The sequence below is a fragment of the Ylistrum balloti genome, unplaced genomic scaffold (assembly GCF_031769215.1).
Source record: "Ylistrum balloti isolate Yb309-2 unplaced genomic scaffold, AGI_CSIRO_Ybal_v1 Utg371048, whole genome shotgun sequence".
NCBI lineage: Eukaryota > Metazoa > Mollusca > Bivalvia > Pectinida > Pectinidae > Ylistrum > Ylistrum balloti.
The window spans coordinates 701,445-720,868 of NW_026782580.1; the positions used below are offsets into that span (position 1 = coordinate 701,445).

The window sequence follows — 19,424 nt, forward strand, 5'->3', positions numbered from 1 at the left end:
TAATTCACTTGGTTTTTAGAATGTAGACATTGACTTTTCGTGTATATGGCTATAGCTTTGTTCTTGTAGCGGTAACAATAAATAAGAAAAATTATATGTTCTTTCTTTAAATTATGTTAACAGGACTTCCTCTGATCTGTCAGTATGGTAATAGCTCATTTTTGTTTTTTTTTTTTTTTGTTTTTGTTTTTTAGGCATTACATATCACAAACTCATAAAGGACTTGACCTTACATGTACTATCATCAACTCGGAAGCACGTTCGCTTGATAGATAAATCCCATCTGTATATAACCTCCTCATTTTATCCAGATAAGAAATTCAGTTTGGATCATCGAAACATAGGGAATTGTGGGGGCTTTAAAGAGTGAACATGTGTTTTGCTATTCTCAACAATTACCACATCGTAAAAATGATATAACAAAGCACTGAAAGAACTTGATATAAACTACTCGCTTGTTTTGTAGTTCTCTTTCACATATCAGTATTTGTAATTGTAATGTGTAGATGTTGGAAATCAAATATTGTTTAAACTTATAGTTTAATGGGAGACCACAATTTTTGTATCGGAAAGAAAATGAGATGATCTATCAGTTTCTAATGGCTTCGTGTCTGATGTATATTGTTATATCAGCTTTGGAAGCTTAGCTTTAGACATCTGTAATTATAGTAATACCAAACACTAATAAAGATGTGATGAAAAGTCACGAGTTAATTATTGATAAGAATTGATGAATGCACGTGATCTATGTTGACGTTCTTTAAACCTTTCACAAATGTTGGTATTAAAAAGACGATGTTTCGTATAAAAAATTTATCCATGACCTTCGACGAACTGTATACCAAGCTGTCTATGAATACAAATATGGACGAAAAGAGTGTTTTCTCTACAGTACTGTCTAATTCTATACTTGTACACGTCACAAAATGTAAATTTCAATCATTATTTATGTCGGTGTTAAGACCTTTAGGACGTTTGTTAACATCATTTCTGAGTTTAATGGTTGTGTTTACCTGCCAACGTATACATAACTATGCCACCGAGCTCAAGGCTCCGGTACAGGCGGTATCCGTGTTTATCGACTTGCACGGTCTCTCCGTTCTTGTACAGTGACATATCATTTCACAATAATAATTCTAATTTCATTTAAAAATTAAGGCATGCATTTAAGGTTGTTGATGTTATCCAAATCAGTTATCTTTTCGAAGGAAAACGTATCGAAAACGAGAAGTTGGGAGAGAGGGTGTTGTTTTGACGGCGTAATATAACTTACGAAATGTGCGTCATAACGCCTGTGTGTTGAAGGACTCACTAATCCCTAACATTATAATGGATTACCGATTAAGGATTAACTTCAATGTTACCTTTACGTTATTTAACAATGAAACAAAACAAAGTGTACTTGATACATCTCGCTCTATTGGCCACAGCGCGTCTGTCTCGCAGGATTCGGCTGAGTGCCGAAGTAGGCATCCCTGAGATATTTTTCTCTTATTTATCTCGTTTAAGAAAACACTACTTCGAGAATCAGCATGTTATGGTAGTATCATAGAATTAACTACATATGTAACACTAATATTTCTTCATGTGATAATCTTACACTACTGAAAGACAAAGCCACGGCTGAGAACTTCTGGTAGGGTTTTAATAATTTTTATTAAATAGATATACAGCTCGTGTATTTGATAGGGAATATATAGATCTCAACGCCATAGTACGTGCCGTGCTTATTTTTAACGTAATGACCCATGTATTTGTTGGAAATTCCAGACTAATCCTATTTTGATTTTATGTCAGTAAAACTATCCCCCTCCCTCTTTCCGTCCATCCCTACTTGTCTGGACCATGCATATTGCACAAGAGAATGTTGGCGTAGATTCATCTCTGCACCGATAATAATCATGTTCCGTGAGCTCACATCTATTTGTAATCAGAATGACGTAAATTGTTAAAAGAAGGCATTCTTGTCCACTGCGGAACTGTAGTTAATTTAATTTGTGCGTGGGACTTTTCTTTCCCTTTTTTAATGAAAGAATAAAGTTTACTATGAGTATAAGCAGATTATGCAATCAACTTCAATTACATTTCATTCTGAAATCGTTTCATCTAATCTGTGATGCTTTCCTTTGTGATATTTTTCACCATTATGTACTGTTGTCTGTATGGTCTTATATTCATAATTGCATGACTGTGTTCATGTTTCCTGTTTTTTTTTTTTTTTTTTACCTTTTTCCAAATACTAGCTTTCCCCAGCTTATGCTCATAGTTGCCATACATCTGACATAAGATAAAGTTCCTTAATCTAATTCAGCTCATAGACGCGAATATTTAAAGCATTCTTTAATAAATGGCTAAACACTATGTGCACTAGTAATTTGTTTTGAAACACTGTAATACAAATACAAATTAGTTTTCTTATGACTTGAGAACAATACCAGATCGAGAAGAAAAAAACCAATGGAAAATTGACATATCGGGCGCTGATCACATGATCGTTTGATCTCTGTGCATACGAGTTAACGTTAGGTTCTATTTATAGATAATCTATTGTACTAAATTACAAGGAATAAGTCACATCAAGCACCACAACTTCAAATGCAGTGAAATTATTGTAGTGAGTAATGATCGCTGCAACAAGATATGTTTTTGTGTTTCCAGTAGGTAATTTACGGTAACTGTCAACTCTCCCGCCATCATAGAGAGTGAGACTTACTCTCGCGCGACAGAATATAGTCCATCGTAGGAAGTCATAATGCACACTTATTCTGCATGTTACAAACAGTTTCGCACATTCAAATATGCCTACCGTTATGATCAAGTTTAACATTATGAATTATATACAATTCCTTCGTTAAAGAGATGCTTGTTACGATAACATGCATGGAGGAATATATATATCTGTAGATCAACTACATGTGACGTCATCAGTGCTAGTTACCCGAGTCTCATCGAATGGTTTACATACGGAATACACATACAACACACATGTATGCGTGTTAGTAAACGGTGGATGTAAACGTTCTCTTCGAGACCATATTAATTCTAGGTATTTAGCTGTAAACAGCCAACATGAACTTCGAAATACCGCCAGGATTGACGGATCTTCTGCAAGATTTTACGGTTTCTGTGCTCAAAGAACGACCTCCGGATCTTGTCCAGTTTGCAGCAGATTATTTTGTGAAATTAAATAGTCAGAAGAATGTAGGAAAAGATGATGAAGATGATTCAGGAGGACGCGGAGTTCGGTTTGCTGGTGCAAGTCCTCCCCCGGCAGAACCCATGGATGAAGATGACGACGATGACGATGAACCAATGGGTAAATATTATGTACCGTATTACCGTATCGCACGAATGATCTGCAGCCTATAGGCCAACGTAGCTAGTATGAAATTTACAGATTAGGTCCCTTGGATTGTATTATGTATAAGACATTTAAACAATGGACTTAAATTTGTGATTCGACCAGAAACATGAGGCGAATGTATACATATTTCACTTATTTGCATTCGTTCATTGTATGTGCTTAGTGTATGCTCTCATACAGACACGATATCTAGGGACTGCTTGTATCTGATTTAGGCTACATTTAGCCTATATTTACATCGGTAAGGAATGCAACATGCAGTCAAATTGGCAGAGTAACTAATGAGTTGTGAGAGCGTTTTAACCATGTAACTCTATACCACCATACTACTTTGTATATATGGTTTTCGTGACATGAATGAAGATTATGGATAATTATATTACACGTTAAACAGGACTGTTACTTTGATACCTTTCCCTTGGACTGTAAAAGTTGTAACATTATGCTATTTCTATTTTTTCGGATTGATGTCTATAGAGACAGAACCATGCCTACATTTATTAACTTTACAACTATACTCAAGTTCAACAGCTTTATTTTGCATTGGTTACTGAAAAGCAGAGGCAGAATGTCACATCACTCACCAGTAGGGATTACACTGACCTGGTATGCAGTGCTTTTCACAAATTTGTTGACAAATTTTCCCCTAGTGATCTTAAATGTAGGTCAACAGGGCCTAGGAAAAACCTTCAAAAGTGAAAAGCATTTGTTCAGACTAAGAATTCACTAGTCAGGAAAATTTACATGTATGTTACAAATTGTGTGTTTTTAGAACTACATTTATGATAACAAAATAATTTGTCAAATTGATTCATTTGAATCAACTTGTAAACAAATGAACTTTATTCAACATATCAAAGTCTGCTGATCAGTGTTTCTGATCACAATTTAGTTGCCATGTTTTTAATCTGTCACTTCAAAGACTCACTGATTTTGAACCATTTTACCAACATGCAATTGTGACATTTTTCAATGAATCTAGGTGTAACATTATGCAAATTGAAGAAATTATTTGCTGAAGATCATTTTGGTTACAGGTTTTACTAAAATCAGACATCAGAATTTAGAATTTGGGGAATATGCTACCCATGGTGGAAGAAGTGGAATTTTTGTGTTATTTTGAGAATTTCGGAAAGCCCTTTTCTGTATTTTGGAGAAATTTCTCATATTTCCAATATATTTTCTTTATGCAGAATTTGTGTATATTCAGAGGGAAAACATACCACTAGGGGAATACTTACTTTTTCTGGCACTAAATATTTGTTTTATTTTAATCCCTGCATGACAGCTGTCTTTCTTAGACTGCCCAGTGAAAGAGAATGAATTTCATTTTTGCTACAGCAGTATCTTTCAAAAAGTTGCTTGAATGGCAAGTCAAAAGGGAGATAGTTTTATTTAAAAGGCAAAAAGAATAATATGGACAGAAATTTACTCTTCTGATGGATGAATTGACAATAAAAATCACTTGTCTGTTGCCAAAACCCACCAATCAGGACAAGCGGACAAGTGTTTTTACTGGGCACTGGGTCAAGATTGTTGGGTTTCATCAGTCTATCAGACAAATATGATCCTAGGCCTTTTGGTTAATCATCACAATTCGTTTGAAGTAATTAATAGATTTGGCCCTTGTGACCTTGAATACAGGCTAAGGTCATTTCGTTTTGGAACTTTGTGAGATTTCATCTTATTCTAGAACACTATAATCCAAATATCATTATTCTACTTTTAAGCCTTTTGTTAATCACAAAAAGTTGTTTTAGGACTGAACAAATTTAACCCTGTGGCATTGGATATGGTCAACGTCATTTCTTTTCTCAAACTTGTCAAATGATATTTGTGGGAAGAAATTGTCATTTTCATGTGAATGCTGTGCAACGATCACTTCATTATCCACAAGCTGATCAATATCATGTTTAAAAAATTAGTACAAACCTAACCTTACTTTTTCTGTACTTACCAATATTCCAGGGGAACAATGTTAACCACAACAATAAAAATGGATTTAACATTACTTTCACCACCAAGTGTCAAATCTTTGCTATTGATGGCATTGGTTTAAATTAATTATATTGTTCCCCCATTTGACCAAGATTTAAGGAAAGTATATGTAATCAGGGCAAACAATTTTATTAATTAGATGGCATATATACCTTTCTTCAGCTCGTTGCTTGACGACCTAACCATATTTATTTATCAATGTGGTTCAAGATGGATAATTGAAGTTCCATAATCGATTATTGGTTGCAATATGGGTCAAAATGATGGCATGATACATAGCTGAAGAAAATGTCCATTTTCTGGTAGAGATGAACCAAGTACAAATTTAAGTTTTTTCTGTATGCCTAAGTAAATGATATCATATTCCACAGAGTTCTGAAAAATGCTTAATTACATGATTAATGAAGGAAGTCTTTATCTGATGGAACTTATCAGACTCGCAAGATGAAAAATACAAGAAGAAAATACCAATTTAACATGGCAACATAATCATAATGCAAACTCAGATTCAATAAAATATAAACAAAAGACAGATTTACATAGAGATTCTTGAAAAAGTACAAGTAGAATAAGATCAGGTGTTCAGAAGAGAAATCATCTTCTGCTTAATCACCATTTTAATCTTGGTCAATCCAAGTAAGTAATGTAACATTTTCAAATGAAAACATGGTATACAACAATGGAACCAACAGGCAAACTAAGGAGCATCAAATACGTTGAGCTTGATATCACACAAAGAGATAGGATATTTGTCATTGAGATCACCATGATGACCATAAAACTCTCCCCCAATTTTTGTCAGCTTGTGTCTTTTTGAAAGCCTGTGTTACAAGTTTGTCCATCAGTTCACAACTTATTGCAAAAAATTCACAATAACAAGAGCAGGCCCTTGAATATTGAATCAATTGTGATGTATTAAAACCATATGTTGTGAATGAAGGGATTTTGCTGTCCAAAAATGAAAAAAAAAACACAAAAAGATAAGTAATCCATGTTGGTTTCAATGTAGGAAAAGATAGAGATAAGTGGCTGATATTGAAGAGCCTGTCATGTCTGATTTCTAATTCTGGTGGGGATATAGGGTGGACAAGTCCAACCTTTTATGAAAACAAAAACAAATCAGCCAACAAAGAGGCACAGTTCCTATAGGTATGCCAAGATGTTGTCAATCAGAAACTTGATCATTTTTACTAAATTCGCCTTCCTATATTTTTTCTATGATTTGGATGTTTTTTTCTCAAAATACACTTCAGTATAGTTCACAACCATATATTTGTACCAACATTCACTTTTCTTGAAAAAGAATGCTCTCATAACAAGAGAGTAGAGGTGTTCTCTAGTTTTGAATAGGATATGATGGTCTACAATAGATCTAGAGGTGAAATGAATGTTTGCGAATGAATACCAAATGACCAAATATCCTATTAGTTGAATGGTATTCAAATATTCAGTATGATATTTATAGGGCTATAACCCGAGTACCCATATACGGGTCAGGTTTGAGAAATAACTGGGTCCAAAAATGTGTACCTGGGTACCTGTCAAAATAGGAAATATTCTATCTTCTGTATATATTATCTGATTATTAAAGTAATACAGTATCGCACTCATTTGTTCCGGTTTCATTCACTGAGGATGACACTTTATCTGTTTGTTACATTTCCACATTCAACATTGGTGATTTTAGTTTTCTCACATCCGCATTTCATGAAGGGAATCGTCAAACACACATGTTTACACGATAGAATGGTGTACTTTACTCTGTTACCATGGATAACACACAAGGATTACCAAATTTCTTGTTGGAATTAAACAACATTCTTATTAATTTATTTTAGTGTGTTTTGATTCTGGGTTGAAACTTTCACTGGTGTTGTTCCTACGATGTCGTCAAGCTCAATAACTTTGTCAAATACGGTAATGTCTCAATCCCACTTCACTTTTTGTTGACCATGTGCAAGTAATACCATCCTGCCAACTTTTGACTGGATGCAGTTTGTCTTAAGATCGTTCTAATTACAAAATAGTTGATAGGTGCAAAGAAAGGAATTCAATAATATCATCAGTGAAGCGTTGTGTTCATACAATGTATATGGTTGAATTTGTACTTGTTCCCCAAAGTTACAAACACTTTTTAACAAGGTAACACTACATTTTATTGTAATGTCAGATAAAAGTCGGGTACCCGAGTATGGGTCTGGAATTAAAATTTGGGTATCCAAGCCCAAAATTTTGTACCCATTACAATCCTAATACTTACCTTCCTTTAGTCCCATGGTTAGAATTATGGAGAAATGTAGCAGCTGGGTTTGGAAGTATTTCCAGCTGAATTCTGACAAATCTAAAGCTGAATAAACTGTGCTCTTTGGTTTGATCATACAAAGTAACTCCGTCTAACAAAGCAAATTATCTCCGGAGGAAACATCCTGTGACTACAATAAGTTTCCATTGAAAACGTTAGGCTTCTGTTCCGGTCCAGCACTCGGTGTAGTATAAAATGACATTTATAAAGCAACAATTCAGCAAATGGAAAACACATGAATGATGATATATAAACATGTTTCTAACATGAAGTAGTAAACAAATGTGAAAATCTGCTATCTTACATCTACATAGTGTCATTGCATATAGTAGTCAGAATAAAAGAATCTTCAAATCGAGAAAATTCACATCAACTGGTTTCTTCTAACAGTGAATGAAATTGCCAAAAAAAGCTAGTTTTTTCCTTATGTTGTAAATAATAAACGCAAACAAAAGTATTTGAAGCACATGACAGTGATTTACTGTAGCTAAAGATTGGTTTATGTTTAAGATTTGAGAAAAGAAATTTACTGCTGATTTTGTCTTGTTGGGTTATTAAAGTGGTTTTGCATGAAATATGTTTGTTCAAAAGTATTTTTGATATGTAATACTCATTAAGGAATGGTTTCTTACGAGCTACATCTGACTTGTCTGAGGTGTTCTGATTGATGACATACCTTGTCACAAGCACTCAATAGACAAAGGAATTTTTTTCAATTAAGATCATTGCTGTCCCTGTACATGTAAAATTTGATTATTGTTCAGTCTTTTGAAATGCAATAATTTGTCTCTTGACAATATGACAGTCACATGCAGGTAAATAGCTTCACTTATAAATTAATTTGTAACTTGTTTGGGCCTTCAGTATGAAGATCAGTAGTGTCTTGCAACCTGGATATTCCAGTTGCTACGATTACTTTAGATTACTTTAAATTGAAGGCTTTAGCAAGGTAATTTGATTGGTTCCAGGAGAAAAAATTGACCCAATCACACACTAATATGCTCCTTTTGAAGATTTTAGGAGCAACACCCAACTTCAAAGCCATTGCAATATATACAATTATGCAATCTAAAGATTCGTTTGATGTACATCAAAGAATCAAACTAGTCTTTTGTCTTTTTCACAAGATGTCACACATAGAACCTTTAATTTTTCCATGACATGTTTCAGGGATGCAGAGAGCAAAATGAATGTAACTCCTGGAGTAAGGAGGATGAGTGTCTTGTAAAACATTAAGAAAAGGTCTTTTTATTTTGTTTGTGTATATGTAAACTGCTGCATAAGGAACAAATCTATGTGGAAACTAATGTCACTATTAATATAAACTTGCAGGCATCATCTCCAGGCCTGCTTCTAACGCATATATGGATCCATTGTTCTATAGAAACTGGTTGCAACATCACGCTTGAAAGAAGTAATTTTGAAAGTCATATTGTAACTTGTATTAGCAATCATGGATAGTAGAGGTGGTGTATATATGTGGGCGGCAGAGGCCAGTGTTTTTGTAGACCGTACTATATAGCAACCAAGCACAAGGGATGTTATAAGTACCCGAGTACCTGGACATGGGCCAGGTTGTAGGAAAATTAGACTCGAAAATGTGTACCAGGGTAGCTGTTCACAAATTCAGTGATCCTTCTTTGTCAGCAGTAAAAACTTATTGAAACATTTTCTCTCGTCAAGGATGACACTTTTTCTGTAATATTTAATTTTGTTTTCTAACAACCATATCTTTCATGGTGGGAACTATTGTCCACTTTTGGCAAGCTTTATCATTGTCGTATGGATAACCCCAGCAGCTGCCAGAATTAGATTTCTTCCTGTGTTGCGCATGTGCAATTCAAGGTTTATACAGTTTGATGAGCTTATTTGACAAAACATTACTGCAAACTTGTTACCCTTTACAAGTGTTTAGGTAACAGCTGATTGATGTGACAAAATAAATATGATAACATCTTCACTGAAACATAGTTAACATTGGGTGATTTTGTTATTTCTCCTTAGTTATAAGCCCCACTCAGCAGAGGTACTTTTAACATTGGGTCTGATATTTCGAGTACCAGCTGGGTACAAGTTTCAGATTAAAAATATGGTAAATAGTGCCAAAATTCAGTATCCGTGACAGCACTGATGTTGTTGGTCAACATCAATATCTATTGTTAGTCCTGGTTGTAATTATATGTTATTTTGTTCCATCAGCAAATAAATTGCAGATATATCATATGTACATAAAAGGATTGACAAATTACCATAGTTCCAGAATCTCTGCCTTTGTGTCAGTTATTTGTATTGCTGAGTCTAAAACATTAATGACAACATATCATGACATTGACTCTGTGTGGATGTTGACATGGTTTCAAGTCAGAATTTGCATCAAATTCCTACAATCAATAATGAACAGTCATACTTTTGAACGACATGGTCACCTGATAATGCAAACTACAACTGTCATATACATTTTTTTTTTTTTTTTTAAATTACAATTCTTCATGGCATAGTTACAAAATTTACCTCGCAGGAGCAAAATCAGTTATCAAATTGTCACCAGTGCAAATAAATTGTAATACCTTGTATATGCTAACAGTATAAATAATAAAGAGATTGTGTGGATATCCCTGAAAAAATATGAACAAGGGGAATTGGACAAGGTGTTCTGGAAGGGTAAGCATCTTGTTTGTTGCTACAACTGCTTGTCAATCCAAGTAAGTAATATCATGTTCCCAAATGAGAACCATAAAACTTCCTCCTTATCTTCATCAACCTGCACCTCTTGAAATCCTGTCCTGAGAGTTCATCTGTCAGTTGTTGATATCTTGGACAAAAATCATGTTATTGGTGGAATGCACTTAAAATGTTTAAAAAGAATACTTTTTAGATGATTTAACAAAATTAAGATGTAGACTCCATTTTTAGAATAGAAAATATCTTTGAAAATTTGTTCAGACAGGAGCCACATCTAAGCTTGATGTTAATGTAAGATCTTGTTTGATTATTTTGCATAGGTGCAACTCAGAATGTAGACAAGGCACTATTAAGATTTTTTTCCAGAAAATTGAATAGTTAAAAATTCACGTATTACACTTGGTTTCCATTTTCTCATTTGGTTAAGGTAAACTTGCAATTTATATTCCTTAGACTGTTAGTTCATCAAACACTATTTGCAGCATCTTTATATTGTCAAAAAACCTGTTGTCAGGTGTCATTCCATTTATGTTTCATCATTATTTACTAGTTGAATTTTGTTTATGAGCTACAGCTTAATACCAGCCATGCTAAGTCATATGTGATAGTGATACCGGAAGACTCTTTTAAAATCACATCTATTTCTTTTGTTGGTATGATGGATCAATCTAATGTATGTACATGTGTAATGATCTAATGACAGCTGAGAAAACTTGGCACTAGACTGTAATTATAGTCTGTACATATATATGTAAAGGGAAGGTCTGAAGTTTCCATTACCAAATGGATGGATGTTGACTTCATTATTTGGGAGGGAAAGGCTAGTGGCCTGGATTGTATGTATGGAAGGTTTTTTCTCTCTGTCACCAAGATCCACATGTTTACATTCTGATGTGAGATATGTTACAAAGCTGGGATTAGATCGCTACAGTATCAGAATCTTTTTCTGGAGATCATGATCAGTCCTTTATTCCAAATTGTCTACATTGCTGGTAGATTTAGAAATGTGGCCTGTCGAGCGTGTTGGCTAGTGCTGGCTGTAGATGTGGGGACCCAACAGCCACATTTAATACACTGAGCTGGTAGCTGCGAGACGATTATTGAACACATCCGATCAACCCATATTTCAGTTGTTCAATAAGCAAATTGTTGAGCTCACTTGGTCTTTTTTCCAAGAAAACATCATATGGTGACTTGTAAGAGTGAATTGCTTTTATCAATGGTGAAGGAACTAGTGTAATCATGTTTGGAATATACCTTGTATATGTATAATTGTTCAAAAATGCATTGAGGAAATACAGTTTAAAGTTGTGGAAATGGAACACTCTAAAGAAAGAAGGAGAGCAGTGTCGAGTGGGGGCCAATCAGGTTGGTATTGGTAGAGTCAGGAAATGTAGGTTCACGCCAGTATTTGTATCAGTAAAGCTTCAGGCAAGGAATCATTGATTCCTGCTGACTTCTCCAATCAGTCTGTGTGTATGCACATGTGTTCTTGGGCTTGCTGAGTTTTAAGCTACAGCACAAAATTAAAACATGCTAAAGCCAGTAACAATGTGTACATATGTTAGTGATAGGTTAAGGTATTTCTAAATAATTATGTAGAGTTTAGAATATATTGGTAATTATTGATCATGCAGCAGATTTTGTTATTATGAAGCTAGCACTGTTTGTATTGAATAGTAAGGAAAATGTGTAGTCTCAAAACAGTGTACATTCTGATTTCCACATGCAATTTTGTATCAGCTTCTGGGCAAGCTTTCTCAGTAAATGGTTGTTTGTCTTCTTGACAAGGTGTAGGGTGACAAGGGAGCTAGTCAAGCAAGACTAACATCACTAGATCCATGTCTGTTAATGAAATCTACTTTAGGAGAGGTGATTGATTTGTATCTATAACCATGATAGCCTTGTTGGTAGAACTTCAGACAAATACAATCTCGTGTAAAAATATGAGGTGTGGTGTGGTCCAGAGAAGTTGTGATCACAGACAATCCTCTGCTGTCATGGTTGTGTCCTTGAGCAAAACACTTTATTTACCTCAGTTGTTCTTGATAGTTTGTAACCGACCTCCTGCATGATGTTCAGTGAGGTAGGTATACTGAGACCCAGATCAAAATAACCTTGGATGTTCACAAGGTGATAAATTCAGCATAAGCAATATCAGTATAGTCTTGAATCACCCCTCATGTATCAATTTCACTTTTCATTTTCTTTGGAAGAATTTAATTCTATATTCCAAATTTGATTTTAATCAGCACTGTCAAGTGTTTTGCCATTTTTGTAGGAGCCTAGACATTTTCTCTTCAGAAAACCTTGTTACCTACTTGTACAAATTTCAATTTCATTGAAAGCAGGAAGATGTGCATATAATTGTATGATGAGAAACATCTCTTATTTCATAAATGGAACCATTCACTGCTATTGGTATTTTCATCATTGTGGCATTTGAATGAAATATTGTAACTTTACTCAATATTACATGTAAAAAAAAGGGTTGGTGAATATCACAAATGGCATATAAATCAGGAAACTCTACACTCTGCAGAATTGTTATTTGGGCTCTCGACTAATACCCTCTCCCTGTGTTGAAGTTATTGATCATTACATGGACCTATAGAGAGACAGTCACTGAATACATGTAACTAATGATATCAAATTCTTCATAGACAATTAATCTGAAGTCAAGCATTCTGATCATATCAAATTGAGCACATTACAAATGTTGTTGATGGTCAACATCCGAAGATAGGAAGTCAGAACTAACATGTGCTACCGATTTGAAAATGTTTAAACATAAGATATTGTAATATAGTGTAACAAAAGTTTCCGATAAAACACTGTCATGATTGTCTGACAGTTGATTTACATTATGTACATATATTGTACATGGAAGCTAATAGGTTGCTTGTGTTGCTGATAACTAACAGCTGTGTTTGAACATATAAATGAGTTTCTGGTGACAATTGCAGGAAGTCTGAAATGACACAACATACCCAAGAAATATCATCTTAAGTTTACATTTACTGTTTAGTTGGTCTCTCTTGGACTTTTTTTAAACATCTCTTTGGAATGAAGGCCCTTTTAATTTGTGAAAGCAGGTTTTCAGAGGCAAATGCTTTTATTTATTCGTGAGAAACACTGGATTGATGGACATCAGATCAATATTGTTTCTAGAAATCAATGAAACATTTTATACTTCAGTTATGTCTTTTCATGATGAGTAGGATACCTTTCAAAGACACTACAACTCCAGATGACCTTTGTATCACAGAACTGCGCATTGAATATACTGCTGTGTTCATTGTGTGTATATACATGTGAAGACATCTTTTTCTAGATACAATACAAAGTTACCATTTAGGCTTGTAACCTGCAGTTCAGCATTTCATAGGGATTTACATTCAAAAAGACAACATTGATTTGCTTGGCAGGAATAATTTGAATACTTCAATTACACTTGAATAACATGCTGACATGCTATAATACATTGATAACTTCAGAAAGTTTTTATTTTGTAATTTTAGATTACTTGATTGAAAAATAGTGGGTCTTTTTTTTTATAAAAGGTTTAGCCAGAGAATTGGTTTAACATTTGATGGAAGATTTTATGTGAAGTGTTGATGAATAGTATTACTTGTAGTTGTGGCTGTGGTATGCCAGAAAGACTGGTTTAAATTAAGAAATCAATTTTGTTCAAAAAGAAAAAAGATTGTTAAGCTTAACATGTTTTTATTCAACATAACTGTTAATTTGTTGTACAAGTGCAAGCCTTGAATTATTTCAACATATATATCTCTTGCTTTATTTCAGCATTTCTAATTAAGGTGCCAGAGAAAGTCAGGAATGATGTTGATTAATTTAGTCGAGTTGAAGCTTGAAATTACTTGTGTAAATGTATTTCTAAGTATGTTTATAGCCATGCTGTTCTTTAACAGTCACACATTCCATACCTAGACCATATAAAGGTGATATGAAGTGGTCCTATTGCTTTTACCCAGTTTTTTGTACTATTTTGATGTTTGAGTTGGGGTCATAAACCCCTTGCATAAAGGTCAAGGTCACACATGCATGCATAAGATTTACAAGTAAGTAAAGCAAAAAGCTGTCATATGTGTATGTTTATATTTTTCAACAGTATTGAAATATGTTATATCAGCAGCTTATGTTTGTTTGTCTTGTTGGCATAAATGTGGTGTGGTCTTAAGTCATGTCTGCATCTTTATATGGAGAAATCAGGACTGTCTATCAAGTTGTATTTCCACTGGTAGCAGAAGATCCTGCTTCGCTGATATATTAAAAGTGCATTCTTTCTTCAACCCAGCTGAGTGTGAGACATGAAATTTGATTATTAAAAGAAGAACACTTTTGATTTGGGTTGATAGTTAATTAATTCATATTATTTGGTGATTGGTATAGGGGGAGGTAAATATGTAACTAACACATGTACATGACATTTTTTGTTGGTTTGGGTTGGGGGGCTATTGCTTCATTTTGGGAAGGAAATTAATGAATTGTGAAGGAAATTTTTAGAGTAAATTGCAAATTTTGGGAATTCTGCATAAATATGAAAGATTTCAATTGGAAATGGGGCCCATTATTGGCCCTATATTGATTAATATAAGACTTTTATAGTTGGCTAAAGATGAAATTCCAAAAGGTAGAGAAGGTGACCCTGCATAGCCATGCATTATTAAATATTTCCCAGTCATTTAAGAAATGTTCTTTCCTTCTTGTTGTATTAGTAAATCATGAGAGTCAACACCTCTAAACATATCCCAGATTCTATACTTAAGACTGTTAAACAGGAGAGGTTTTAACATTTCTGATCCTTTCATGTGTTAAGCTTGAAGCTTAATGTCTATTCAGTTGATCTGTTTTCTGTTATAACATGTCTATGTCTGTTCACAATTGAAAACAGACCTGGAGCTGTTATTCTGTCTAATTCTTTTCTGGATCATGTAGCTAGGTTATCTACTGATATACATACCTTGCCTATATATTAAATTTGTTGTTACTGGTGGTATTATTAACCATTTTTATTTCATCATACATTAATTATCTGTAATATAGTCAACCTACTTTTAACATGATGTAACACCATCTGATTATCCTGGACAGGGTCTATGACAAACACTCTATATACTGAACATTGTGACTTTCAAATGAAGTGATATGAAAACATTGGTTTGGTATCTGTGGTAGCCAGAATTTATTTTTCAATTAAAGTAGTGGCATATTACATGAACCAATTATTAATAGAAAAACAAGGAAAGTATTTGAATAAGAATTTGTAAATACAGAGGTATTTCAATACATTCTCATTTTAAATGAGTTTGACTATTTACTATGTTACGGTAAACAGTCATCTTTGTGTGCTATCAGGGATCAAATGATAATCTATCTGAGAGTTTTAAAGAGAAACTTTATCCATAGTTTGCTTAGTATTTATAGAACACTCAAGGTCTTCATGTCACAAATTATATTTTACTGTGTCACGAAAATGCCAGTACCAAGAATACATCATGGCCTGAATATTTCATTATTACATGATTTAAAGGAACAACTTTGACTGCAGAATTGGTATGAATTCTAGCATGGACTGGCCTGTGGGTTGAATAGCAATAGAATGAGTCACGGTGACATTAGTGACCATTCAAACTGATTTTCAGTGTCACAGAGCTAACTGTAACTATTAATGCACATATTACTTATTCTATAATGTATTCAAAGCTTCGGAACCTCCTCCTTTGTGTTTTGCTAGTGTAATTACTGTTCAAAGGATCAGTGAAAATTTTGTACATTTGTATTGTGAAATTTAATCATTAGTAAGATTATCATAAAAAATTTTGTCTACTTGTTGGTGATTTTGTTTAACAACAAATTAAGTGGATGCCAATCAGTTTTTGATATACATGCATACTTATGCTACATCTTTGTATAGTTTTAGTTATTTTTCATTTCAGTAATATTGTTCACAAAATTATGGTGGCACTGATTGGGATTTTTAAAATTAACATGCTCATTATATTATATTCTGCCATTTGGGCTCATTTGTCATAATTTGGTTATTGCTTATCTGGACAAATGAAGTTAATGAGGTGGAGGTATTGAACTGACATCTGGTATGTAGTTGCAGAAGGAGAAGATGTAGGTGATTTCTGTTTAGTGCCACTCTACTCATTTTTGTTTTTCAGAGTAATGACCCTTGAACCTAAAAACTGAAAATATTTTGTGCTCATTTTCTCATAGCTGGATAGAGGTATTGAATTTCATATTTCTTACGTAGTATTGATTACTTAAGATTCACCACCACTTGACCCTATATGAGAAAAGGTCAATAATGCTTTGATTGGTTGCAGTTTTTGAGTCCACTTTCCAATGAAATTAGCCTGATGGTCACTGCCTCTTTGAGTCAGTGATGCTGAAAAGCTCCACTTCATAATTAGTTGTTGGTAGAATACCTGTCCCATTATTTTTTACATTCCCTACTCTTAGAGAGGAAAAATCACCACTTGTTTAAGCTTTGGAAAGTGAATTGTAGCGATAATTTTGCAATCAATTCTTACTCTCTTCAAACTTTAATCCTGACCTGATGAAAGTGAATGATACACTTGGAGACACTTTACCTTACATGTATATGGTGCCTGTTAAGGAGGTATGGTAAAGATACGTACTTAACTAAAATGGCATATACACACTAAACCAAACCATGAATTAAATGATTAGTACAACAATATACCTATACCTGTGTACTAATCAATTTTCTTGACGTGCTATAACATATCCTGCCAGCCTATAATATCTTTATGGGTCTGCTCCTGAGGAGATGACAATAAGTCTTGATATTTGGGACTGTTTAACTGTGTATATAGATAACAGCAGGTAGATAAGGGCACAATTAGAGACAAGCACCAAGTTCATGGACAGCCCATGAAGACAAGGCTAACAAAGGCAGCATGTCTATGTACCTGGCAAGAGTCGACTGCCATCCACTCACCTTTCATTAGTGTTTCATTGTCTTTAGGCTACGTATTATGAAGTTTTAAGGTCTCAAAACAATGACTGTCATGGTTACATAATCAGGTACAGAACTAGGCTACAATGTACTTCAAATAAGTGTCTTAGTTGATAATTGTTTCCACTTATACTCCACTGGAGAGAAATGCATACTCTACACTTCCGTCTTCCGACCAGGGAGAAATTCTTTTGTCTTAACCAAGATCGCAGATGGATATAACAAGCATGTAACAGTGTGTGCTACGCTACTGTATACACACAGAACATTGAAAATTACTTATGGTTGCCAGTAATAACAGTATGTATACATACTGATAGCTAGGAAAATGAGAAGCTGAATTTGGTTCACTGGGAGAACAAAACTTAGAATTATGGAAAATAAGATATAATTACCAATAACTACCATGGTAGATATTAAATTAAAATAAAAACTGTCAAAACTCTGTATAATTATGTGCCCCATTATTTTGACTAACCAGCTGGTTTAGATGAAGAGAAGGGGGTAGAAAGAGCTTATTATTTTCTGTCTTGAAGATAGGGAACAAAAAATCTTCCATTTAGAAAAGATTATTAGATACTAAAAGTATCTGTTAATCTTGGACAAAGCTGTGGATAAATGTACCAAACAGCTGAGAATATTTTCCTCTGACAGAAAGTTCTCTGTGCATCTCTCAAGCTGGGAAAGCTGTATCCTAGCAATCTGCTTGTATCAGGCTATGGAAATCATGAAAATTAATACATGGAATTTTTTTGTGACTTTAGAATAACATAAAACATGAATTTTCCAAAATTCCTTCTCTAAATTTTGAATTATGTTCACTTCAATGAAGTTGTACACTTGTCATCTTTTTTGGATGAGGAAGGGGGTTGGATGGGATAATCTTAATTTTCTTCCACATCAGAACATTGCTAGATAAAAGTAACTCAGCATTTTAGGAATTAAATAACAGAAATGACTATGAAAAGAAGGTTATGGTAGATATTTGTGTATTAAGTGCCTTGTGTTTCTTATTAACTTTTACATAAGCATGTCAATTTTGGATTGCATAAATCCTGTACTTTTTTTACATACAGAAGATATTTTGAAATTGATAAAGTCACTGCAGCCAACTTCATGCATATTTTGACAGAGCATACAAGTGACCTCTTGAGACAAACCCACATGAATGTTATATATACTTGAATGTGTAAGAGAAATACAATATCATAGTAGCTTTGGTGATCATATCACACTTACAGTAGTATCACATCCTCTTTATGGGGAAAAAGTCATGTGTATAACAACATAACTTTTAATGTTTTTAAGAGGGGCAATTTAATGGTTATTTCACATAGATCAAGTAAAAAAAAATCGCAAATTTTTTATTTAATTTTTGTATAGGTTCAAACTCTTACAGTTTTTTACTGGAATTTGTGTCTTTGCTGAAATTTGGATAAATCAGTTGTATAAGTACCCTGACTTAATTAAATAAGAATATAATATGTAGCTTGCAGGTACTTTCTACAAAGTGTGCCAATTAAGAATTACAGATGAACATTACATTTAGAAGGTATAGTGAGGCAGCTAAATCATAATTCTTATTTCTTTTCATTGCAGAGCCACCAACAAACAGATTCCAGAGAAGACAGTCAGGTATGTGTTTTTATGATTTTGTTTCATAAGAAATTATTTAAAAAAAAAAAAAAATGTCAATTTAAGAATCCAAAATAAATAAGACATGTCTATCAACTAGTTCTGAAAGTTAACCACAAACAGACTGCTAAGTGCTTCTGCAACAGATGTGTAACAATTTGGTGAATTTTTTTTATTAGGTTGAATTTTCAGTCATGTATGTATGTTCTTTATTTATTATTTCCTTTTTTTAACATTTGACATTACAATTAAAAACTTGACTGTGAACCTCCGATCATTTCAAATTGGCAGGCTGTTGGATTATGATTTTTTTTCTTCAATGAAAACAATAATTTTCTGTCTAATGATAGTTGGAACCCTTTCCATTCCTGTTTCACTACAATTTGAATCTATGAACACATCTAGTGATCGTGCATAGGCTTAACTTGTGA

General features: G+C 33.8%; 1 protein-coding gene across 1 annotated transcript in view; it reads left to right on the plus strand.

Moving 5' to 3' along the window:
• The first annotated feature begins 3,063 nt into the window (after positions 1–3,063).
• Positions 3,064–19,424, plus strand: part of LOC132560303 (cAMP-dependent protein kinase type II regulatory subunit-like) — a 45,374-nt gene continuing 29,013 nt past the window's right edge. The window contains exons 1-2 of the mRNA XM_060224971.1: positions 3,064–3,316; positions 18,958–18,993. Of these exons, the coding sequence (XP_060080954.1) occupies positions 3,070–3,316; positions 18,958–18,993 (283 nt within the window). The 5' untranslated portion in view covers positions 3,064–3,069. The remainder of the gene's footprint in view (positions 3,317–18,957; positions 18,994–19,424) is intronic.